The sequence below is a fragment of the Elephas maximus genome, chromosome 3 (genome assembly GCF_024166365.1).
Source record: "Elephas maximus indicus isolate mEleMax1 chromosome 3, mEleMax1 primary haplotype, whole genome shotgun sequence".
NCBI lineage: Eukaryota > Metazoa > Chordata > Mammalia > Proboscidea > Elephantidae > Elephas > Elephas maximus.
In genome coordinates this window covers 146722006-146748655 of record NC_064821.1, presented here as the reverse complement: position 1 = coordinate 146748655, position 26650 = coordinate 146722006, and the positions used below count along the sequence as shown (strand labels likewise).

Sequence of the window (26650 nt, the reverse complement as noted above, 5' to 3'; positions counted from 1 at the left end):
TATGCCATTTCCATCAGCTGAGGGCTTGTAATTCATTCCATTAAACATATAGCATCTCAACAGAAAAGAGAATTTGAGGCCTGAGTATCGAGAAGAAAGAATTTTCTGAAAGGAAACTTTTTGGACTTAAGGTTATTGAATACTAAAACTGGTTAGTAAGAGAGGCTATGTTTTTTATTTTCACTTATACAGTTTTTGAATGGCAACAGAAAGCCAACTATAGGATTACACAGATGGAGTGTTTCATTTAATCATCAAGGAGTTTACATTTTTCTCTTGCTATACCAAATGGAGTACAGGTGTGCTTGGCATGAAAATTCCAGACCTGTAAGTCTGATAAATTGGCCTAATTATTCACACTTCACAGTGATCCTTTGGTATTGCATAGGATCGGTGCCTTTAAATTAGATTTTTTGAGACTTTAAAATAACATTTCATTTAATATAATTACACTCATCTATTTAGGAACATATCATCTATTAAAAAAATCATCTATTAGATCAAATATATTGGCTTTTCATGTTACAATGAGATTTTCTAACATGAGGTTTTATCTTGGTTGGTATATTTCTGTTATTTTTAATGGTCCGGGATCATATTGTAGAGAGATATTTATTGCACACCAGTATTTTAAACAAAAAACTTTGCTATTCCTTTCATCTTTTATTCTAATGAAGAGAAAAGAAACTTCTTGTAAACTCAGTCAAGATGTGAGAAGCCCTAAACTGTTGGGTAAAAAACTTCCCTGTGTGGATAGCTACACAGTAACCTACATATAGATCCTTAAGTGGCACATCATAGGGTTTGGGTATCATTTGAGTCATTAAATTATTAATTGGCATGATATAGTCATAGAAACTGATGTTTTTCCTTTAAACCTTATTCCTTCTATAAAAGAAAACTGGACTTGGATCTTGTGAACATTTTGTTTTCACTTGAGTGCTTCTTTTAAACCAGGCCTCAATTTCACTACTTGTAAGTGCTTTCATAATATTGTGAAAGAAGGACTAATAATAGCTTCCCTACCTTTCTTATGGCTTCGTTACGAAAATCAAGTGAAATAATGCATGTGGGTGTACCTTGAAAACTGAGATCTCCCAGGTAATGCATCTTCATTTCATGATCCATCCAAATTCTATTTTAACTATACCCAGCACCCCCCAAAAAAACCCCCAAAATCGAATCTGCTGCTTTTCAGTAAATTCCAACTCGTAGCAACCTTATAGGACAGGGTAGACTGTCCCATAGGGTTTCCAAGGAGCAGCTGGTGCATGTGAACTGCTGAACTGCTGACCTTTTGGTTAGTAGCTGATCTCTTAATCAGTGTGCCACCACAGCTCCATTTTAAGGATAAGGAAATGGTTAAGGCCAGTACATTTGGAAGCATTCCCAACTGATTTCCTAAAGAGCAGGGAACTCAGCCTGCAGTGATGCTGTCGGAGATGGAGCTGGGAGCAGGGGGTTGGGTAGTGGAGTTACCAGTTGCCATCTGTCTCTACAAAACTCCATCAACCACATTGTCACGTATGCCTCTGTTTTAGAGCTCCTCACCAAGCAGTGATTCCTGGGTCTCCTAGCAGGGGACTACAGTCAGGGGCATTCTTTTTGTCATTAATTCCAAAGTAAGTATGGCCTTTGGATTTTGAAATGGCAGTTTTCTATTGTGCTGTCAGATGTATTCCACTATGATATTTAAATGCTTCCAGATATAACTTCTTAAGAATGCTAAATGTTTTGCCAGAATGAGTTAAAGTTTGGTGAAAAAGGATCTAAAATCTTTGTCTGTATTTTGTTTCATTTCAGGGTGGGATCTACATGCCAAGCTTTAGTGGCTGGAGTTTTTAGCCTATACATTCTTTTATTTCATGAGGCTGCTACGGCTGATCCACTTTGGTAAGCTGTCTATTTCTAAGACAGTCAATTTGATTTCTATTTTATATTAATTATTAATAATAACATTTCTTACTTTAAAGCATAAACCATAGAGATGCTATATGTTCTCTGAAAATGCATGTGTTCAAGATTAATTTCAGCAACGTGCTTTAAAATGTTTTATTTTAGATTTGAATACATACAATGAGGGCCATTTTGTTTTAGTATTGCAATTGTTATGAAAAATAGGAAGCATACGGTAATGATATAAACATTTTTACTGTTAGTGAATAGAACGAAGTTATTGTAAATACTGTTCTGAGTGAAAATGAGTTATTACTGAGACACATTGATCAACTTGGATAAAAGCTACTTAAGACTTAGCCTTCAAATCCATAAATTTGTAGCCATCAATTGATATCAAAGAGATGAAAAACGAGAATTATTGATGGCTTTTTAGTGAGAAGAATTTGAGGATTTGAGGCATCAGTAATAACTGTGTTCACTGGAGAATTCTACCACACATTCAGAGAAGCACTTAGACCGGGACTAATCAAACTATTTCGGAACCCAGAAAAGGAAACGACACTTCCAAATTCATTCTATGAAGCCAGCATAACTCTGATACCAAAACCAGGCAAAACCACCACAAAAAAAGAAAATTACAGATCGAGATCGCTCATGAATATTGATGCAAAAATTCTGAACAAAATTCTAGCCAATAGAATTCAGCATCATATCAAAAAAATAATAAAGAATAGTTGGGAAGGGCAAAGATGGCAGAGTAGTCGGATGTTTCCAGTGGTCTCTCTTACAACAAGGACCCAAAAAACAAGTGAATCAATTATATATACGACAAGCTAGGACCAAAGATAAAGAGGGAATCTTAAGAGCAGCTATGAATAAATGAAAAGTCACCTACAAAATAAAGTCAATGAGAATAAGCTCGGACTACTCAGCTGAAACCATGCAGGCAAAAAAGCAATGGAATGACATATTTAAAGCCTTAAAGGAAAAAAATTGTCAGCCAAGATCATATCCAGCAAAACTGTCTCTCAGATATGAAGGCGAAATTAGGACATTTCCAGAGAAACAGAAGTTTAGGGAATTTGTAAAAACCATACCAAATACAAGAAATACCAAAGGCAGTTCCCTGGTTAGAAAATCAGTAACATCAGATAAAAACCTAAAACTAGAATATAGGACTGAGAAACCAGATATCAGCCCTGACAGGGAAATCACATAAATAAATCAAGATAAAAAAAAAAAAAGCTCAAAACAGGGAAACAGCAATGTCATTATGTAAAACATGACAGACAACATTAAATCAATAAAGATGGAATAACTAATGTAGATTTAGATCTTTCATATGGAGAAGAAGTCAAGGTGACATTGGTTTAAACTTAGAAAAACAGGGGTAAATAATAAAAAAAGGTAACTACAAATGAGACTAACAATCCGACGCAGCAAAATAAAATACAAGAAAAACATAAAGACTCAGCAAAAACTACATCAACAGCAATGAAAAAGAGGAAAACACAATTTGTAAAGAAAAACTACTCAGCACAAAAAATTAAGCTGAAAAAAGAACCTGCCGAGAACACACAAAAAGAGACATCAAAATCACAGCACTAAACTCATACCTATCCATAATCACGCTGAATGTAAATGGACTAAATGCACCAATAAAGAGATAGTTGCAGAATGGATAAAAAAAATGATTTGTCTGTATGCTCCCTATAAGAGACACACCTTATACTAAAAAACACAAACTAAAACTCAAAGGATGGAAAAAAATATATATATCAAACAAACAACAATCAAAAAAGAGCAGGAGTGGCAATAGTAATTTCTGACAAAACAGACTTTAAAGTTAAATCCAGCACAAAGATAAGGAAGGACACTATATAACGATTAAGGGACAATATACCAGGAGGATATTACCGTATTAAATATTTATGCACCCAACGACAGGGCTTTAAGATACATCAAACGCTAACAACATTGAAAAGTAAGATAGATAGCTCCATAATAATAGCAGGAGACTATAACACACCACTTTCAGTGACAGAACATCTGGAAAGTAGCTCAATAAAGACACGGAAGATCTAAATGCCACAATCAACCAACTTGACCTCGTAGACATATATAGAACACTCCACCCAATGGCACACAAGTATACTTTCTTTTGCAGCACACATGGAACATTCTCCAGAATAGACCACATATTAGGTCATAAAGCAAGCCTTAGCAGAATCCAAAACATCGAAATATTACAAAGCATCTTCTCTGACTATAAAGCCATAAAACTAGAAATCAGTCACAGAAAAAGAAAGGGGAAAAAAATCAAACATATGGAAACTGAACAACACCTTGCTCAAAAACTAGTAGGTTATAGAAGAAATTAAGGATGGAATAAAGAAATTCATAGAATCAAATGAGAATGAAAACACACCCTACCAGAACCTTTGGGTTACAGAAAAAGCAGTGCTCAGAGGTCCATGTATATCAATAAATGCACACATACAAAAAGAAGAAAGAGCCAAAACCAAACAATTATCCCTACAACTTGAACAAATAGAAAGAGAGCAACAAAAGAAACACTCAGGAACTGGAAGAAAGCCAATAAAAATTAGAGCAGAATTAAATGAAACAGAGAACAGAAAAACAATTGAAAGAGTTAACAAAACCAAAAGCTGGTTCTTTGAAAAGATTAACCAAATTGATAAACGATTGGCCAGAATGACAAAAGAAAAACAGGAGAGGAAGAAAATAACCCGAATAAGAAATGAGGTGGGTGATATACGCACCTGAAATTAAAAGAATCATAACAGACTACTATGAAAAATTGTACCCCAGCAAATTTGAAAGCCTAGAGTAAATGGACAAATTTCTAGAAACAAACTACCTTACCTAAACTAACACAAACAGAGGTAGAACAGCTAAATAAACCCATAACAAAAGAATAAATTGAAAAAGTAATTTAAAAACTCCCAACAAAAAATCCCCAGCCCTGATGGCTTCACTTAAGAATTCTACCAGGCTTTCAGAGAAGAGTTAACACCACTACTAAAGGTATTTTAGAGCATAGGAAGAATGGAATATTCCCAAACTCATTCTATGAAGCCAGCATAACCCCGATACCAAAAGCAGGTAAAAAAAAAAACCAAACCAAACCCAGCGCCATCGAGTAGATTCTGACTCATAGCGACCCTATAGGACAGAGTAGAACTGCCCCATAGAGTTTGCAGGGGGTGCCTGGGAGATTCAAACTGCCGACCCTTTGGTTAGCAGCCGTAGCACTTAACAGCTATGCCACCAGGGTTTCCAAACTAGGTAAAGATACCACGAATAAGGAAAATTACAGTCAATATCCCTCATGAACTTAGACACAAAAATCCTTAACAAAATTCTAGCCAACAGAATTCAACAACATATCAAGAGAGTAATTCACCACGACCAAGTGGGATTCATACCAGGATGGTTCAACATTAGAAAAACAATCAATGTAATCCACCACATAAATAAAGGACAAGAACCACATGATGTTATCAGTTGATGCAGAAAAGGCATTTGACTAAGTCCAACACCCATTCATGATAAAAACTCTCAGAGAAATAGGAATAGAAGGGAAATTCCTCAGCATAAGAAAGGGCATTTATACAAACCCAACAGCGAACATCATCCTAAATGGAGAGAATCTGAAAGCATTCCCCTGGAGAACGGGAAGCAGACAAGGATGCCCTTTATCACCACTCTTTTTCAACATTGTTCTGGAGGTCCTAGCCAGAGCACTTAGGCTAGATAAAGAAATAAAGGGCATCCAAACTGGCAAAGAAGAAGTAAAAGTATCTCTATCTGAAGATGGCATGATCTTATACACAGAAAAACCTAAAGAATCCTCAAGAAAACTACTGAGACTAATAGAACAGTTTAGCGGAGTATCAGAATGAGAGATAAACATACATAAATCAGTTGGATTCCTCCACACCAACAAAGAGTACTTCAAAGAGAAAATCACCAAATCAATACCATTTACAACAGCCCCCAAGAAGATAAAATACTCGGAAATAAATCTATGTAAAAGATGTAAAAGACCTATACAAATAAAATTACAAGGCACTACCACAAGAAACCAAAAGAGACTTATCTAAGTGGAAAAACATACCTTGCTCATGGATAGGAAGACTCAACGTTGTAAAAATGTCTGTTCTATCCAAAGCGATCTATAGATACAATGCAACTCTGATCCAAATACCATTTTTTAATGAGATGGAGAAACAAATCACCAACTTCATATGGAAGGGAAAGAGGCCCTGGATAACTAAAGCATAACTGAAAAAAGAAGAACTAAGTGGGAGGGCTCACTCTACCTGATTTTAGAATATATTTCACCTCCGCAGTAGTCAAAACAGCCTGGTACTGGTACAACAACAGATACATAGAGCAGTGGAACAGAAGTGAGAATCCAGACATAATTCCATCCACATATGAGCAGCTGATATTTGACAAAGGCCCAAAGTCAGTTAAATGGGGAAAAGACAGTCTTTTTAACAAATGGTGCTGGCATAACTGGATATCCATCTGCAAAAAAATGAAACAAGACCCATACGTCATGCCATGCACGAAAACTAACTCAAAATGGATTAAAGACCTAAATATAAAATCTAAAACGATAAAGACCATGGAAGGAAAAATAGGGACAATGCTAGGAGCCCTAATACATGGCATAAACAGTATACAAAATATTACTAACAATGCACAAACGCCAGAAAAGAAACTAGATAACTGGGAGCTCCTAAAAATCAAACACCTATGTTCATCCAAATACTGCACCAAAAGAGTAAAAGTATTACCTACACACTGGGAAAAAGTTTTAGCTATGACAGTTCTGATCAGCATCTGATCTGTAAAATCTACATAATACAGCAAAAACTCAACAACAAAAAGACAAATAGCCCAATTAAATAATGGGCAAAGGATAGGAACAGGCACTTTACCAAAGATGTTCAGGTGCCTAATAGGTACATGAGGAAATGCTCATGATCATTAGCCATTAAAGAAATGAAAATCAAAACTACAATTAAATACCATCTTACCCCAACAAGGCTGGAATTCATACAAAAAAGAAAAAATAATAAATGTTGTAAAGGTTGTGGACAGACTGGAACGCTTATACACTGCTGGTAGGAATGTAAAATGGCACAACCACTTTGGAAATCAATTTGGAGCTTCATTAAAAAGCTAGAAATAGAACTGCCATAAGATCCAGCAGTTTCCCTCCTTGGAATATATCCTAGAGAAATGAGAGCCTTTACACAAACAGATATACACACACCCATGTTTACTGCACCACACTTTACAATAGCAAAAAGATGGAAGCAACCAAGGTGTCTAACAATGGATGAATGGATAAATAAATGATGTATATTCACATAATGGACTACTACGCAATGCTTTGGAATAATGATGAATCTGTGAAACATCTCATAACATGGAGGAATCGGGAAGGCATTATGTTGAGTGAAATTAGTCAGTTGCAAAAGGACAAATATTGTATGAGACAACTACTGTAAGAACTCTAGAAAAAGTGTAAACACAGAAGAAAATATTCTTTGATGGTTATGAGAGTGGGGAGGAAGGAGAGAAGTATTCACTAATTAGATTGTTGTTGTTGTTTGGTACAGTCGAGTCGGTACCGACTCATAGTGACCCTATGAACATCAGAATGAAACACTGCCCAGTCCTGAGCCATCTTTACAATCGTTATGCTTGAGCCCATTGTTGCATCCACTGTGTCAATCCACCTCGTTGAGGGTCCTCCTCCTTTCCGCTGACCCTGTACTTTACCAAGCATGATGTCCTTCTTCAGGGGCTGATCCTTCCTGGCAACATGTCCAAAGTATGTAATATGCAGTCTCACTATCCTTGCTTCTAAGGAGCATTCTGATTTTACCTCTCCCAAGACAGATTTGTTCATTCTTCTGGCAGTCCATGGTATATTCGATATTCTTCACCAACACCACAATTCAAAGCCGTCAGTTCTTCTTCAGTCTTCCTTATTCATTGTCCAGCTTTCACATGCATATGATGCAATTGAAAATACCATGGCTTGGGTCAGGCATACCTTAGTCTTCATGGTGACATCTTTGCTTTTCAACACTTTAAAGAGGTGCTTTGCAGCAGATTTGCCCAATGCAACGCATCCTTTGATTTCTTAACTGCTGCGGTCCCTATGAGTCAGAATCAACTCGCTGGCAACTGGTTTGGTTTTTTTTTTTTTTTTTTGGCTTCCGTGGGTGTTGATTGTGGATCCAAATAAAATGGAATCCTTGACAACTTCAATCTTTTTTCCATTTATCATGATGTTGCTTATTGGTCCAGTTGTGAGCATTTTTGTTTTCTTTATATTGAAACGTAACCCGTAAGGAAGGCTGTGTAAGTGCTTCAAGTCCTCTTCACTTTCAGCAGGCAAGGTTGTGTCATCTGCATAACATAGGTTGTTAATGAGCCTTCCTCCAATCTTGATACCCTGTTCTTGTTCATATAGTCCAGCTTCTCAGCATACAGATTAAGTGTGGTGAAAGGATACAACCCTGATGCATACCTTTCCTGACTTAAACCACTCAGTATCTCCTCGTTCTATCCAAACAACTGCCTCTTGCTCTATGTACAGGTTCCTCATGAGCACAATTAAGTGTTCTGGCATTCCCATTCTTCGCCGTGTTATCCGTAATTTGTTATGATCCACACGTCTGAATGCATTTGCATAGTCAATAAAACACAGGTAAAAATCCTCCTGGTGTTCTCTGCTTTTAGCCAGGATCCATCTGACATCAGCAATGACATCCCTGGTTCCATGTCGTCTTTTGAATCTGGACTGAATTTCTGGCAGTTTCCTGTCGATATACTGCTGCAGCGCTTTTGAATGATCTTCAGCAAAATTTCGCTTGCGTGTGATATTAATGATATTGTTCTATAATTTCCACATTTGGTTGGATCACCATTCTTGAGAAAAGATGTAGGATATCAATGTTTATGCGTTCCATTTTCTTTTTGACAATTTCTAATTTTCCTAGATTCATACTTCATACATTCTAGGTTCCAATTATTGATGGACATTTGGAGCTGTTTCTTCCTATTTTGAGCCGTGCCACATCAGCAAATGAAGGTCTGGAAAGCTTTACTCCATTCACGTCATTAAGATTGACTCTATTTGAGGAGGCAGCTCTTCCCTAGTTGTCTTTTGAGTGCCTTCCAACCTGGGGGGCTCATCTTCTGGCACTATATCAGGCAATGTTCCACTGCCATTCATAAAGTTTTCACTAGCTAATTCTTTTCAGAAGTAGACTCCTGGGTCCTTCTTTTTAGTCTGGAACCTCAGCTGAAACCTGTTCTCCATGGATGACCCTGCTTGTATCTGAATACCGATGGCATAGCTTCCAGCATTACAGTAACACATAAGCCCCCAGTGTATGACAAACTGACAGATGCTTGGGGGAATTAGGAAGTAGACGAGGACTATTTTAGGTGAAGGGAAAGACAACACACGATACAGGAGAGGTCAGCACAACTGGACTAAACCAAAAGCAAAGAAGTTTCCTGAATACAACCGAACGCTTCAAAGGTCAAAGTAGCAGGGACAGGGATTGGAGACCACGGTTTCAGGGGACATCTAGGTCAATTGGCATAATAGAATGTATTAAGAAAACATTCTGCATCCCACTTGGGTGAGAGGCATCAGGGGTCTTAAACACTAGAAAGCAGCCACCTAAGATGCATCAATTGGTCCTCAACCCACCTGGAGCAAAGGAAAATGAAGAACACAAAAGACATGTGGTAAAGATGAGCCCAAGATACAGAAAGGGCCATATAAACCAAAGACTACATCAACCTGAGACCAGAAGAACTAGATGGTGCCTGGCTACCACCAATGACTGCCCTGACAGGGAACACAACAGAGAATCCCTGATGGACCAGGAGAACAGTGGGATGCAGATCTCAAATTCTTATGAAAAGACCAGGCTTAATGCTCTGACTGAGACTAGAGGGACCGTGGATGTCATGGACCCTGGACCCTTTGTTAGCCCAAGACTGGAACCATCCCTGAACCCAACACTTCAGATAGATAATGATACTGGTGAGGAGTCAGCTTCTTGGCTCAAGTAGATACTTGAGACTATCTGGTCAACTCCTATCTGGAGGCAAGAAGAGAAGGAAGAGGGGGACAGGAGCTGGTTGAATGGACATAGGGAATACACGGAGGAGAGGAGGTATGTGCTGTCTCATTACTGGGAGAACAACTAGGAGTATATAGCAAGGTGTGTATAACTTTTTGTATGAGAGACTGACTCGATTTTCATAAACATTCACTTAAAGCACAATAAATAAATAAAAAATAATACACCACAACCAAGTAGGATTCATACCAGGTATGCAAGAATGGTTCAACATTAGAAAATCAATCAACGTAATTCACCACATAAATAAAAAGAAAGAAAAAAATCACAGGATCATCTCAATCGACACAGAAGAGGCATTTGATAAAGTCCAACATGCATTCCTGATAAAAACTCTCAATAAAATAGATAAAGAAGGGAAATTTCTCAACATAATAAAGGGTATCTATGCAAAGAGCAACATCATTCTTAATGGAGAGAGGCTGAAAACTTTTCCCTTGAGAACAGGAACAAGGCAAGGATGCCCTTTATCACCACTCCTATTTAACATTGTGTTGGAAGCCTTAGCTAGAGCAATAAGGCAAGAAAAAGAAATAAAGGGCATTCAAATTGGTAATAAATACTTTAAACTGTCCCTATTTGCGCATGATATGATACTATATGTAGAAAACCCACAAGACTCCATGAGACAACTACTGGAAATAATAGCTTCAGCAGAGGAGCAGAATATAAGATAAACATACACAAATCGATTGGATTCCTATACATCAATAAAGAGAACAATGAAAAGGAAATGAGGAAAACAACACCATTTATAATAGCCCCTAAAAAAAAAAAAAAAACTTAGGAATAAATCTAACCACGAATGTAAAAGACCTATACAAAGAAATCTACAAAATACCATTGCGAGGAACCAAAGGAGATCTACATAAATGGAAAAACATACCATGCTCTTGGATAGGTAGATTCAACATTGTGAAAATGACAGTTCTACCCAAAGCAGTTTACAAATACGATCCAATCTTGATCCGAATACCACGACATTCTTTAAAGAGGTGGAAACACTAATTATTAACTTTATGTGGAAAGGGAAGAAGCCCCGGATAAGTAAAGCACTACTGAAGAAGAAGAATAAAGTAGAAGGACTCGTACGACCTGACCTTAGAACCTACTATAAAGCTACGGTAGTCAAAACAGCCTGGTACTGGTACAACAGCAGATACACTGACCAATGGAACAGAATTGAGAACCCAGATGTAAATCCATCCACCTACAGTCACCTGATCTTAGACAAGGGCCCAAAGTCCATTGAGTGGGGAAAAGACAGTCTTTTTAACAAGTGGCAATGGCAAAACTGGACGTCTATCTGCAAACAAATGAAACAAGACCCATACCTCACACCATACACAAAAACTAATTCAAAACTGTTCAAAGACATAATATAAAGCCAAAAACTATAAAGTTCATAGAAGAAAAAATAGAATCAACGCTAGAGGCTCTACTACACGGCATTAACAGGATAGAAATCCAGAAGATAAGCTAGCTAACTGGGATCTTCTAAAAATTAAACACTTAATGCTCATCAAAAGACTTCACCAAAAGAGTAAAAAGAGAACCCACAGACTGGGAAAAAATATTTGGCTATTACAAATCAGACAAAAGTCTAATCTCTAAAATCTATGAGAAAATCCAACACCTCTACAACAAAAAGACAAATAATCCAATTAAAAGGGGGCAAAGGAAATGAACAGACACTTCACCAAAGAAAGACATTCAAGTAGCCAACAGACACATGAGAAAAAACTAGCCATTACAGAAATGTAAATCAAAACCGCAATGAGATATCATCTCATCCCAGCATCACTGGCACGGATCAAAAAAACAGGAAATAACAAATGTTGTAGAGTCTGTGGGGAGATTGGAACTCTTACGCAATTCTGTTGAGAATGCAAAATGATACAACCATTTTGGAAAATGATATGGCACTTTCTTAGAAAATAGAAATGGAAATAGCATATGATCCGGCAATCCCACTCCTAGGAACATATCCTAAAGAAATAAAGAGTTGTCAAACGAGTAGACATATGCACACCCATGTTCATTGCAGCATTATTCACAATAGCAAAAAGATGGAAACAACCTAGATGCCCATCAACAGATGAATGGATAAACTATGCTACATACACACAATGCAGTATACACAATGTTAAAGAATAATGATGAATCTGGGAAGCATCTCATAACATGGATGTATCTGAAGGGCATTATGCTGAGTGAAAAAAGTAAATCACAAAAGGACAAATATTGTATGAGACCACTACTGTAAAAATTCATGAAAAGTTTTACACAAAAACAATCTTTGATGGTTAGTTACAATGGAGGGGAGGGGTGGACATGGAAAAACACTAAATAGCCAAGTAGTAATTTTAGTGAAGGGTAAGATAGTACACAATACTGGGGATGCCAGTACAACCTGCCCAGGGCATGTCATGGAAGCTCCACAGGCAAATCCAAACTCCCTGAGGGACCAAACTGCTGAGGGGACCATGGTCTCAGAGAACAGCTATCACAACTGGTATAACATAGTTGAGAAAGAAAATGTTCTACATTCCACTTTGGTGAGTAGTGTCTGAGGTCTTAAAAGCCTGCAAGCAGCCATCTAAGATACTGCACTGGTCTCACTCCTTTGGGAGCAAGGGAAAATAAAGAAAACTAAAGACAGAAGGACTAATGGACCACATCTACCACGGCCTCTACCAGACTGAGTCCTGTACAACTAGATGTCGCCTGGCTACCACCACTGACTGCTCTGACAGGGATCACAATAGAGGGTCCTGGACAGAGCTGCAGGGAAATGTAGAACAAAATTCTAACTCACAAAAAAAGGCCAGACTTACTGGCCTGACAGAGACTAGAGAAACCCTGAGAGTATGATAGTCCCTGGACACCCTTTTAGCTCAGTAGTGAAGTCACTCCTGAGGTTCACCCTTCAGCCAAAGATTACACAGGCCCATAAAACAAAAGGAGACTAAAGAGGCACAACGGCCCAGGGGCAAGGGCTAGGAGGCAGGAGGGGACAGGAAAGCTTGCAATAGGGAACCCGTGTTCACGAAGGGAGAGTGTTGACATTTCGTGGGGTTTTTAACCAATGTTTCAGAGTGAATCAATTTAGTAAATTTAATTCCCTGACCAGGTTTCTATATAGTCTATGTAAATAATTTCTAGCTTTTTTTTTTACTTAGATGATTTTCAGAAGAACCAATGATTTTGGGAAGTAAATTTTACAACAAAGATGACTCATTGATCAATTTTTTTCTTAGCAGACTTTTACTTACTATTTTTTTACATTTTATGCTATAATTTATTGCAGTTCAACTTTCATGTGTTGTAGTTTTCAGATCCAAATTTGTAAAGAAGACATGATTTGTGCTCTTTCTAGTTGTAGTTTTAACTGTTGACAGATTTATTTTATTATAAATGACACTCTTTTTTCTATTGAGATTTAAATATTTCAACATTAGTTCACATTATAAATCAGATAAAGGACTGATAATTTATATTTGTTTCTTTGAGCACAGGGCATTAGTAGGCCAAAAGTGTAGGACATTGATATATGTAGAGGCTGAAACAACAGGTTTAAGCTATCCTACCCTGATTATTTCCTAATTGTATGATAATAGCTTAGTCCTCAGTAAAATGATGATGATGATAACATATTGCTTCAAAATCAGAGGCTGGATCAGATGATTGCTCGAGGTATTTGTGTCTCTGATTCAGAATAAGGAGTCAAAAAACCCAGCATCTGCAATTTCATTTGGATCCTCTTACAAACAAATCATTTGAAACACATTTATAAAAAGTTATCTTTTGGCTAAATTACCTTAGTAAAACTTTTAGCTAATATATATGAGAAATTATGGTTACTTGTGCAGTTGGATGTATTATCATAGCTAATACAGTACTTTGTGCATTGCGAGGCTTAGAATGGGATCCAGAATTCCTAATGAGTCATTCCTTGGGTGACTTAATACAGTGGAGTGTCAATAATAGTGGGCACTTAGATATCCTTCAAAGTCCGTCATAAATTCCACTGGTGGTGTGAACGATGCCTTCCAAATTTGGGGGAAAAAAGCAAAAAAACAAAAACCGTTGTTTTGCATCTCTGGATTTGGAGAGTCTGGGAATAGTTCTAAAAACTTTGATTTCATACGAAATGCACTGGGGACTTTTAGCTACCCTCAGGAGGTTTGAGGTCTTCTACTTTGGAGACTCAGTATGGATTGGCTTTAAGTACTTTAGAAGATTTGAGCCTACCCTGAACTCCAAGAGCTGATGATTTATTCTCAAGGAAATTTTGGAGACTGGCTTGGGCCTAGAGTAAACTCCAGGGAAATTATGGGCTACAGAAGATCTTTTATTTATTTATTGTGCTTTAAGTGAAACTTTACAAATCAAGTCAGTCTCTCATACAAAAAGTTATACACACCTTGCTATGTACCCCTAGCTGCTCTCCCTCTGATGAAACAGCACATTCCTCCTCCCCACCCTGTATTCCCCATGTCCATTCAACCAGCTCCTGTCCCCCTCTTCCTTCTCATCTCACCTCCAGACAGGAGTTGCCCACATAGTCTCATGTGTCTACTTGAGCCAAGAAGTTCATTCCTCACCAGTATCATTATCTATCTTGTAGTCCAGTTCAACCCCTTTCTGAAGAGTTGGCTTTGGGAATGGTTCCAGTCTTGGGCTAACAAAGGGTCTGGGGCTCATGTACTCCCGGGTCCCTCTAGTCTCAGTCAGACAACTAAGCCAGGTCTTTTTACAAGAATTTGAGATGTGCTTCCCACTGTTCTGTTCATCAGGGATTTTCTGTTGTGTTCCCTGTCAGGGCAGTGATCAGTGGTAGCCAGGCACCATCTAGTTCTTCTGGTCTCAGGCTGTTGTAGTCTCTGGTTCATGTGGCCCTTTCTGTCTCTTGGGCTCATCTTTACCATATGTCTTTCGTGTTCTTCATTCTCCTTTGCTCCAGGTGGGTTGAGACCAATTGATGCATCTTAGATGGCCGCTTGCTAGTGTTTAAGACCCCGGACATCTCTCACAAAAGTGTGATACAGGAAGTTTTCTTGATGTACTTTGTTATGCCATCTGACCTATATGTTCCGTGAAGTCATGGTCCCAACTCCCTGTCCCTGCTACTCTGACTTTGAAGCATTCAGTGGTATTCTGGAAACTTCTTTGCCTTTGGTTTATTCCAGTTATGCTGACCTCTCCTGTATTGTGTGTTGTCTTTCCCTTCACCTAAAATAGTTCTAGTCTACTATCTAATTAGTGAATACCCCTCACTCTCCCTCCCCACCTTCGTAACCATCAGAGAATATTTTCTACAGAAGATCTCTTGATTAAAATGAATCACCTTGGACAGGAAGGCTACAAGATTTCCTCAGGGGCCTTGAGTTGAGATTATCCTGGGAACAGCGTATTCCTGCTTGTACTAGTACTACAGGATCATTTCAGTTCTGCTAAACACTTTTTGTGTGTTTTATGATTTACATCTGAGTTTTGTAGCATATGTTTTTCTTGGTTGACAGTTTTTTCATTCAAGATTTTATATAAGGCATCCCATTGCCTTCTTGCCTGCATGGTTTCAGCCGAGTAATCAGAGTTTAGTCTTATTGTTTCCTCTTTGTGTGTGACTTTTCATTTTTCTCAAGCTCCTCTCAGGATTCTTTCTTTTTGTTTGGTTTTAGTGAGTGTGATTATGACACATATTGGTGTTTTTCTTTTGGGTCTATCCTATGTGGGATTCATTGAGCTTCTAAGATAGTTGGCTTTTTATCTTTCCTGATATTAGGGAAGTTTTCTGTCAACAAATCTTCAATGATCCTTTCTATGTTTTCTGTTTCCCCTGTTGTGGAACTCTGATCACACGGAAATTTTTACTTTTGATTGTATCCCACATCATTCTCAGAGCATCTTCATTTTTTTCATTCTTTGATTTTTCCTCAAACAAAGTGGTATCTAAGGATTTGTCTTCAGGTTCGCTGATCCTGTCTTCCACTGTTTCAAATTTGCTCTTAAAACCTTCTACTACACTGTTTCTGAAATCTTGTTTATCTTTTGGATTTCTAAGTGTTGTTTTTGTAGGGTTTCTAATTGTTTATTTTGACATTTTGTTCCTGCATTATTTTCCTAATTTCTTCCATTGTTTTGTCTGTCTTTTCCATGATTTTGTTTATTTTCTCCTTACCTTTGTGTGCATTTTTCTTCATCTCTTGGAGAACCCTGAATTTTAGAGTTCTGAATTTCCTGTTAGGTAGTTCCAGTGTTTATTTTGATTCCTTTCTGGAGCCATACTCTCCTATTTTATTATGTGTTTTGATATTGTTTTCTATCTTTGGGACATTCAGGAATTATTTTCTTCATTTAGTGATTGTAGATTTGATTCTTTTGTCTTTCTTTTTTGTTTTATTTTGTTAGGTCTGGGCAGGCAGGCTGGTTATGTTTTGCTGCTTGCTTGCCTGTGGCACTATGCTTCTCATCCTCTTGCCCAAGTAAGAAGGGGTGGTCAGTCAGCCTGGTGCAGCAGGGTGAGTCCAGCAGGGGTGGAGGAGTGGGATGGGGTAGTCTGCAGTAAGAACTGGGGAAGATGGGATGAGACGGGGAGGGGGGCAGTGCAGGGCACGGTCTGAGAGATTCTCGTCAGTACCACTCAGAGGTGTGACACTTGGTGCATGGTGCAGATAAGCAGGAGGGAAAGGAGAGGATGTGATATGCAGAGCTAACTGGGTGGTTGAAGGAAGAGAAAGAAACACAGGCAAAAAAAGAGAAAAAAAGCAAAAAAAAAAAAGAAGTAAAAACTAATAAGAAATAAAATGGCGGTACAGTAGGATCCAGCCAATGTAGGTGGGGCAGACCTGGTGAGGCCATGTGCCAGTGGCTGTCTAGCCTAGCAGTGTGGCTCAGCCTGTTGAGAAGCAGCATGAGTGGTGCATGGGTCTAGTTGGATGGGAAAAAGGAAAAAGGGGAAAGAGAGAGAAGAAGCCAACAATTAAACAGACAAATAAAAATAAAAACAACAATAATAAACAAATATGATGGTGAGTGTGCTGTCTTGGGCGGGTCAGAAATGGGGTGGTGGCGAGCTGCTGTCTCTCTCACCAGGTGGCACGGCAGGGCCCGTCAGGAAAAGACAGGGGTGGCGAAGGGCCTAGGTAGGGAGAAGGGAAAAGATAAATAAAAATACAAAATATGGCACTGAGTGAGATAGTCTGTGGGGGTGGTGCAGACCCAGGGAGGCTGTGTGCCAGAGGCTCTCCAGCTGAGTGGTACAGTACAGCCTGCCAAGATTGGTGGCGACACATAGGGATTGATGGATGGGAGAGACAAAAGGAAGGAAGGGAGAGGGAGAAGAGAAACAATACCAAAAAGAAGGATGAAAAGAATCAAAGAATAAATAAAATGGCACTGAGGAAGCTGGTTGGTGATGGCTGTGGAGACCCGAGGAGGCCACATGTCTGTAACCATGCTTTGCAGTATGCTTTGCAGTATGCTTTGCAGTATGGCCCCTCCAGAAAGGACGGGGTGGTACACATGGCTGAGTGGGTGGGAGAAAGGAGTGGAAGGAAAAAATAGAGAGAGAAGAAACTGAGAAAAGGAAGAAAGAAAGAAAAAAAAAAGACAAAGCAAACAAACCAAAAAATCATAGCCCTTCAAGAAGGGGAGGGGATGGCAATGGGACTAGGTGAGTGGGGGAAAAGAAAGGAAGGAAGGGGGAGAGAGAGAGAGAAAAAAGCAACACAAAAGGCCAAAAGAAGCAAACGAATTAAAAAAAAAGAACAAAAGGAACAAACCAAAAAATCAAAGCCCATCAAGTAGGGTGGGGGATGGCACACGTGGCTAGCTGGATCAGAGAGAGAGGAGTGCAACCAAAAAAGCCAGAGACACAGACACACAAAATCAAAAAACAAAGAATAAGAGAACAAACCACACACACACAAAACTAACAAAGCAAACCAAAAAAAATCACAGGCTGTTATTGGTGGCGCAGTGGTTAAGAGCTTGGATGGAAACAAAAGGCTGGCAGTTCAAATCCACCAGCTGCTTTTTAGAAACCCTATGGGGTAGTTCTACACTGTCCCATATAGGGTTACTATGAGTCACAATTGACTGGATGATAATGGGTTTGTTTGTTTTGGTTTTATCAAGGAGGGTAGGGGATGGCACATGGGGCTAGCTGAGCTGGAGAAAGAGAAGGAAGAAAGGGAGAGAAAGAGAAAAGCAAGAAAAAAAGAAAGAAAAAGGCAGGCAGGCAGGCAGGCGGGCGGGCAGGCAGGCAGGCAGGCAAACCAAAAAAAGCACAGCCTGTCATGAAGGGGAGGGGATGGCATGTGGGGTTAGAAAAGCAAAAAAAGAAAAAAAAAAGGAAAACAACCCAGAAAACAAACAAAAAATATAAACTAAAACAAACAAAAAAAATGGGGCTACAGGTGCCGGCCAGTGGGGGTGTGGCGGACCCCCCATGGCAGTGAGCTAGAGTCTCTCCAGCTGAGCAACTGGGGCTTTTTGGCAAGCATCAGGGACCACATAGACAGAAGTAGGGTTGGGGTGGGAAAGCATGTATCCCTGGTTATTGGGTGCTCTGTCTCCTGCTGGGAGCTCCGTGGACCTGCCTTCCCTTACTCCCTGTCTGAGTTCTTTGGCGGCTGTAGCCCAAGATGGCGAATCCAGGTGGCAGTGAGCTGGTATCTCTCCAGCTGAAGCACCTAACCCTGGTGGCAATCGGAGGAGGTCTCATACAGGGAAAAGGGTATGGAGTGAGAAAACACATATGCATGGTTACCAAGTGCTGTGTCTCCTGTTGCGAGCTCCGTGGAGTCAACTTCCTGTACTGCCGGTTTGAGTCTTTTGGTGGCTGAAGCCCAAGATGGCGAATCCAGCCGCATTAACTGGTACGGGACCTCCACTCCGTAGCTCTCTGTTCTGTGGTAGTTTCTTATTTCATTCAGTGCTTGATTGAGTTCTTTATTCCTTCATTTGGTACTTAGGGTTCCAGGACTGATGTTTGTGTCTGTTTTACTCAGTTTTTCCACTCTTTGCTGCAGAAGGATGGCAAAACCCTTCTCTCAATAGAGCCATGTTGTCTTCGCGTATGATTTATATTTGAAAATGGCAACTTAACATTTGAGAAACTACAGAAAGTGTTTTCATTATATTTAAATCTCAAAAGAAAAAAAAAAGTAGGCATCATTCATAACCCATGTGCTAGACAAGTTTTTTTTTTTAATATTTACAGGGATGACCCATGGCTTGTGAATGTGAATATTGCTATTGATCTGGGCTACGTCATTTCTGGTATGTGATATGTGGTTTCCTGTCTACTTCTTTTTAAAATTGTAACCAAAAGAATTAGATCATACCAAAATGCAGTGAATCATTAAGAGGAAGAGATAAATTTTAAATAGAAATAATTTATAAATTATTGGATTATTTAAAAATAATAATTATTTAATAATCCAGTTAAAAGAAGAGTGAATCACGTGAACACATTGGAAGAAGATTTTCTGGTTTGACACAAGATGCTGTGTTTGTCCAGGATAACAGAAAATTCATAACACACCACACACAGTGGTTAACGAATGGTTTCAATTCCAAAAGTAGTTACTGCCCAGGAAATCTTGGATGAAAGCAATGTTATACAGGTTTTCTCAGAAAAGATAATCCAAAAAATTTACAAACAAGAGCTCTGAAGCTGTGAAAGAAATGATTATGAAGCTGAAAGAAGTGATAATTTGCCAGAGGAAAGAGCTAAATACATTTGCATAACAACGCAGCTTTCTTCCTATTTTTAAAAGCTGAGTGGAAAGTGACTTCTTTTTATTCTCTCTACAAAAAACATTATCCAGTCATCATATAGATTGATGACCAAAGAGTGGGCAGCAATATATGTAGGGAAAATGTACTTAGAGAGGTATATCAGACAGTTAATTAAAACAAACAAACAAACAACGTTGCCATGGAGTCAATTCTGACTCATAGTGGCCCCATAGGACAAAGTAGAACTGCCCCATAAGGTTTCCAAGGAGCATATGGTGGATTTGAACTGCCGGTATTTTGGTTAGCAGCCAAGCTCTTAACCACTGTACCACCAGGGCTTTTCTATTACTTTTCTTGATATTTCACATTTGTGGTATTTGTTTTCTCTTTAACATTAGTAATTTGATGATATGTTTTCTCTTTGTAAGTATTTTTATCTAATTTTTTATTTGTAATTTTTATTTTTATAAGAGAAGGTCCCACTTTATATAAGCTTTGGACCTCACAAAACCTGAATCCTCCCCATGGTGTCCATCCATGTTAGCTATTTGTTTCCATGTCTAAATATCATTTTAACCAGTTGCTTAAAAAGAAAAAAATTAAAAGTTACATTGACTTTTTTTTTTTTAATTTTTATTGTGCTTTAAGTGAAAGTTTACAAATCAAGTCAGTCTCTCATACAAAAATTTATATACACCTTGCTATATACTCCTGGTTGCTCTCTGCCTGAGACAGCACACTCCTTCTCTCCACCCTATATTTCCGTGTCCATTCAGCCAGCTTCTGTCCCCCTCTGCCTTCTCATCACCCCTCCAGACGGAAGCTGCCCACATAGTCTCATATGTCTACTTGATCCAAGAAGCTCACTCCTCACCAGTATCATTTACTATCTTACGGTCCAGTCCAATCCCTGTCTGAAGAGCTGGCTTTGGGAATGGTTCCTGTCTTGGGCTAACAGAAGGTCTCGGCTACATGACCTCCTAGGTCCTTCTAGTCTCAGTGAGTACATTAAGCCTGGTCTTTTTATGAGAATTTGGGGTCTGCATCCTACTGCTCTCCTGCTCCTTCAGGGATTCTCTGCTGTGTTCCCAGTCAGGGCAGTCATCGGTTGTAGCCAGGCACCATCTAGTTCTTCTGGTCTCAGGCTGATGTAGTCTCTGGTTTATGTGGCCCTTTCTGTCTCATAGGCTCATAGTTACCTTGTATCTTTGGTGTTCTTCATTCTCCTTTGGTCCAGGTGGGTTAAGACCAATTGATGCATCTTAGATGGCCCCTTGCTAGTGTTTAAGACCCCAGATGCTACTCTCCAAAGTGGGATGCAGAATGTTTTCTTCATAGATTTTATTATGCCAATTGACCTAGATGTCCCCTGAAACCATGGTCCCCAGACTTTCACCCTGCTACTCTGGTCTTCGAAGAGTTTGGTTTATTCAGGAAACTTCTTTGCTTTTGGTTTAGTCCAGTTGTGCTGACCTCTCCTATATTGTGTGTTGTCTTTCCTTCCTTCACCTAAAGTAGTTCTTGTCTGCTAATTAGTGAATACCCCTCTCCTTCCCTCCCTCCCACTCATAACCATCCAAGAATATTTTCTTCTCTGTTTAAACTGTTTCTTGAGTTCTTATAATAGTGCTCTCATATAATATTTGTCCTTTTGCAGTTGACTAATTTCACTCAGTGTAATGCCTTCCAGATTCCTCTATGTTATGAAATGTTTCATGGGTTCCTCATTGTTCTTTATTGATGTGTAGTATTCCATTATGTGAATAGATCATAATTTATTTATGCATTCATCCATTGATGGGCACTTTGGTTGCCTCCATCTTTTTGCTATTGTAAACAGTGCTGCAGTGAACATGGGTATGCATGTATCTGTCTGTGTAAAGGCTCTTATTTCTCTAGGATATATTCCAAGGAGTGGGATTGCTGGATTGTATGGTAGTTTTATTTCTAGCTTTTTAAGGAAGTACCAAATTAATTTCCAAAGTGGTTGTACCATTTTACATTCCCACCAGCAGTGTATAAGTGTTCCAGTCTCTCCACAACCTCTCCAATATGTATTATTTTCTGTTTTTTTTGATTAATGCCAGCCTCGTTGGAGTGATATGGAATCTCATTGTGGTTTTGATTGGCATTTCTCTAATGGCTAATGATCGTGAGCATTTCCTCATGTATCTGTTAGCTACCTGATACACTGACATTTTGAGACTTTTCTGTTTCTTTATATTTCCTAAATCATGGTATTTCGATTCAGGAGCTTTTAAGGAAAAGCTGATATCATGACCTCATGGTGGTTTTGCCATTTTCAATTAATATTTAATTCGTGCTTTGTTCATTTTCTGTATTTTGTATTGAGTTTGTGTTATAAATCAGTTGGTTGCTTTCCACCTTTTCTGCCAACATCTTATCTCTGTCCAAATTAATGTAATGAGGAAAATCAATAAGCTTTTAAAAAATTATTATTTGATAATATTTTCATTTTATTTGACACTGGAAACAAGTTATCCATTTATTCATTCAACAAATATTATGTTATATGCCTATATGCCAGGCACTGTGGGGCCCTGGGTATCACAGATGGTTTTTGCTTGACTACTACCTGAAAGGTTGAATGGTTTGAACCCACACAGCGGCATTGCAGAAGAAAATCCTGCTTATCTCCCTCTTCAGAAATTACACCCAAGAAAATCCTTTGGAGTTTGGTTCTACTCTGTAACATACTGGGTCACTATGAGTTGGAATTGACTTGATGGCAATGAGTTTTTGGTTTGGTGCTAGATTCTGCGAGTGTAAAGATGCCTACAACATGGCTGTCATCCTGAAGGAACCACAGTATAGTGGGTGTTATTGTTGTTAGATATGTGCTGTCAACTCCATATACAATAGGATGGCATCATTGTGATCTATAGGGTTTTCATTGGCTGCCTTTTCAGAATTACATTGCCAGGACTTTCTTCCTAGTGTGTCTTAGTCTGGAAGCTCTGCTGAAACCTGTTTAGCATCATAGCAACACACAAGCGTCCACTAACAGACTGGTGGTGGCTGAGGTGAGGTGCATTGGCTGGTCATTGAACCTGGGTCTCCCGAATGAAAAGCGAGAATTCTACCCCTGCACCACCAATGCCCCCCAGCCCCATAGTGGGTGAGACAGTTCTATCAAAGCAGATACTTTACAGAAAAGTGGGTTGTTGGCCTAGATGAGGTGTGAACAAATTGCTGTGGGCTCAGAGTAGACAGTGATGAGGTGCCAGAGGAAAGAGGTAAATATATTTGCATAACAATGCAGCTTCCTTCCTGTGTAACATCTTACTAATTTTTCCTTCTTACAGGTTTTTTGCTTCTCTTTTTCTATTGGAGAGCAATTGGTGGGATTGAGGTTTTAATTCGCCGTTGCACAGTGATATATATATATATCCTTGTATTGGTAAGTGCCGTTTTGCAATAGCCTAACGAGCAGACAAGATTGGGTAGAGTGACTTCAGGGGGAACCTAAGTCTAAACATACATTTCTTAACTTATAAAGACCAACTCTAAACGCATTCAGGGATCACTTTTGTGGTATGTTATCTTGTTTATTAAACAAAATAGTAATGTAACATGTTTATTTTTATTGCTGGGACTGGATTTATAAATTCTGAGAGAGACAAATGACCCCAATATTTTGAATTTTTACTTAAAACTTTTAGGATTATGTAGACATAGACATTTGTCTGACTTTCTAGATGCATTTATGATTTAGTAGCCAGGGGAAGGTATAGATTATTGTATAAGCAGTTAAATTATTTCTTTTCTGCTTAATTAGAAGTTCATAAGGTAAGTAGTTTGCAGCAATGGGGGGTGTCTTGCTCAGAGACTTCATCAGAATTCCAGGACTGAGCTTAAAGAGGATTCTCTCAGTAAATCTCAGGCAGTAAAGCATATTAACTTTTGTATCTAAAATTATTTTTCTGCATCAAAAACTAAAACTATTTTTCTGCATACACATTTGTAAATTAGCAATTTTATATCCCTTGCATGTTTGTTTGGTTTCTCAATAATCAATTACTTTCAATCCAGATATACCACCAATCTGAAAATATATATTTAGAAGTAATACATGTATTTAAACTAGAATTTATAAATTTTATGTAACAGACATGGCATAAAAGTCCATGTTTTAAAACTTAAATGTGATTCTGGCTTCTTTTTTTCCCATTTGTTTGATATTACTAAAATCTTTACATTACTGGATATTTGTGATTTTTGAGGATTTAAAAAAACTTCATACAAATCTGTATTAATATTCTTCTATTTTTCTTTATGTTCACTCCCACAATGACAGCTTAGTGACTAAGAAGCCAATTTGGCATTATTTCTGCAAAAATCAGGTATATCAAAGCATCTCTCCACATCACCCATTTGAAGTCACAAATTTAAATAGAACAAATGATTTAAAAAGTGAACATGTTTTAATGTACAAAAATAAATGGTTCTGTACCCCAGAAGATATCCGTAATCACTTTGTTTTTCTGAAGAAATAGGCTATTTGTACTAGCATTTCCTACTCTTCATTCCTTCATTTTCTTTTTTCAAATTTTAGTAGAAAATAGATAGTTAAAAAATATCTTTTTTTAGTGTGAAATTCTAATGATGACAATAGAAAACATCCTTTCAGGAACCCTGATAAAATATTTTCTGATCCTTGTGGCAAATTGAAGATTTTTACTACTTTCTTAAATGTTATAACCATTAATATATTACCATTTTAAGATGCATCAAAAGATTTCTTCCTTTTACAGGTCTTAGATATTTGGCATGTAGGCACTTTGTTTCTTAAGTACTTTTTCTGAAAAAAGGGTGCAAACTGACTAACAAAACAGGTTAACTGTGGAATGAATGGGTGTGGGTACACAGGTGAGTTCAGTATCAGGCTGTAATGTAGAAATATACTCCTGAACACGCGCCACACATAATCATATTAGAAGTATATAAGCTGGCGAAAGGTAACAGATTACTTATACACATTTTTAAATCTGAGTATTGTGAATTGCTGTTCTCCACTGGCCACTGAAACCACAGGCTTAGTAAATGGCTGTGCATAGATTGGCAAGTTGAGTGTTTAATTATGTGGGACTTTTATAATTTTTTTTAAACCAATAAAATACATGCTGGATTTTTTAAAAAAAGAAAGTAACTATTCCCTTAGGTACTAAAATTTATATGTAAAGGAAATCAAGAACGATTTCTTTTTAAAAGATTGTTGTTGCTTCTTTTTTTGTGTGTGCTTTAAGTCAAAGTTTACAAATCAAGTCAGTCTCTCACACAAAAACTTAAATACACCTTGCTAAAACCAAAAAAACCAAACCCACTGCTATCGAGTCGATCCTGACTCATAGTGACCCTATAGGACAGAGTAGAACTGCACCTTGGAGTTTCCAAGGAGTGCCTGGCGGATTTGAACTGCTGACCTCTTGGTTAGTAGCCATAGCATTTAACCACTACACCACCAGGGTTTCCTACCACTTGCTACATACTATCAATTGCTCTCCCTCTAATGAGCCAGCCCACTCCCTCCCTCCACTCTCTCTTTTCATGTCCATTTCACCAGCTTCTAACCCCCTCTACCCTATCATCTTCCCTCCAGGCAGGAGATGCCAACATAGTCTCAAGTGTCCAACTGATCCAAGAAGTTCATTCCTCACCAGCATCCCTCTCCAAATCATTGTCCAGTCCAATCTCTGTGTGAAGAGTTGGCTTTGGGAATGGATCCTGACCTGGGCCAACATAAGGTCTGGGGGCCATGAACACCAGGGTTCTTGTAGTCTGTCAGACCATTAAATCCGCTCTTTTTATGAGAATTCGGGATCTGCATCTTAGATGGCCCCTTGCTAGCATTTAAGACCCCAGACGCTGCTCTCCAAAGTGGGATGCAGAATGCTTTCTTAATAGATTTTATTATGTCAATTGACTTAGATGTCCCCTGAAACCATGGTCCCCAAACCTCCACCCCTGCTACGCAGGCCTTTGAAGCATTCAGTTTATTCAGGAAACTTCTTTGCTTTTGGTTGAGTCCAGTTGTGCTGGCCTTGCCTGTATTGTGTATCCTCTTTCCCGTCACCCAAAGTAGTTCTTTACTGTCGGATTAGTGAATATCCCTCTCCCAACCTCCCTCCCTCGCCCCTCTCGTAACCATCAAAAAATATTTTCTTCTCTGTTTAAACTACTTCTTGAGTTCTTATGATAGTGGTTTTATACATTTGTCCTTTTGCAATTGACTAATTTCACTCAGGATAATGCTTTCCAGATTCCTCCATGTTTCCCAGATTCATCACCCTTCTTTATCAATGCATAATATTCCATTGTGTGAATATGGCATAATTTATTTATCCATTCATCTGTTGATGTGCACCTTGGTTGCTTCCATTTTTTTGCTATTGTAAACAGTGCTGCAGTAAACATGGTTGTGCATATATCTGTTCACGTAAAGGCTCTTATTTCTCTAGGATATATTCCAAGGAGTGGGATTGCTGGATCATATGATAGTTCTATTTCTAGCTTTTTAAGAAAGTGCCAAATCAATTTATTGTACCATTTTACATTCCCACCAGCAGTGCGTAAGTGTTCAATCTCTCCACAGCCTCTCCAACATTTATTATTTTGTGTTTTTTGGATTAATGCCAGCCTCGTTGGAGTGAGATGGAATCTCATTGTAGTTTTGATTTGCATTTCTTTAATGGCTAATGATCGAGAGCATTTCCTCATGTGTCTGTTAGCTACCTGAATGTCTTCTTTAGTGAAGTGTCTGTTCATAT

The 26650-nt window shown here is 38.5% G+C and overlaps 2 protein-coding genes across 7 annotated transcripts in view; one reads left to right on the top strand and one right to left on the bottom strand.

Annotated features, from left to right (window-relative positions):
- The window catches only part of ALG14 (ALG14 UDP-N-acetylglucosaminyltransferase subunit), a 925968-nt gene that overhangs the window by 162225 nt on the left and 737093 nt on the right, over positions 1-26650 (bottom strand). The gene's annotated exons all lie outside the window — the stretch shown is intronic.
- The window catches only part of LOC126073260 (TLC domain-containing protein 4-like), a 122829-nt gene that overhangs the window by 27477 nt on the left and 68702 nt on the right, over positions 1-26650 (top strand). For all 6 annotated transcript variants that reach the window (XR_007516698.1, XM_049879722.1, XM_049879723.1 and 3 more), the window contains exons 3-5: positions 1804-1893; positions 19342-19400; positions 23189-23283. Coding sequence is in view for 5 of the 6 variants with exons in the window: in XM_049879722.1 (XP_049735679.1) it covers positions 1804-1893; positions 19342-19400; positions 23189-23283 (244 nt within the window). In the remaining variant the exon portion in view is untranslated. The remainder of the gene's footprint in view (positions 1-1803; positions 1894-19341; positions 19401-23188; positions 23284-26650) is intronic.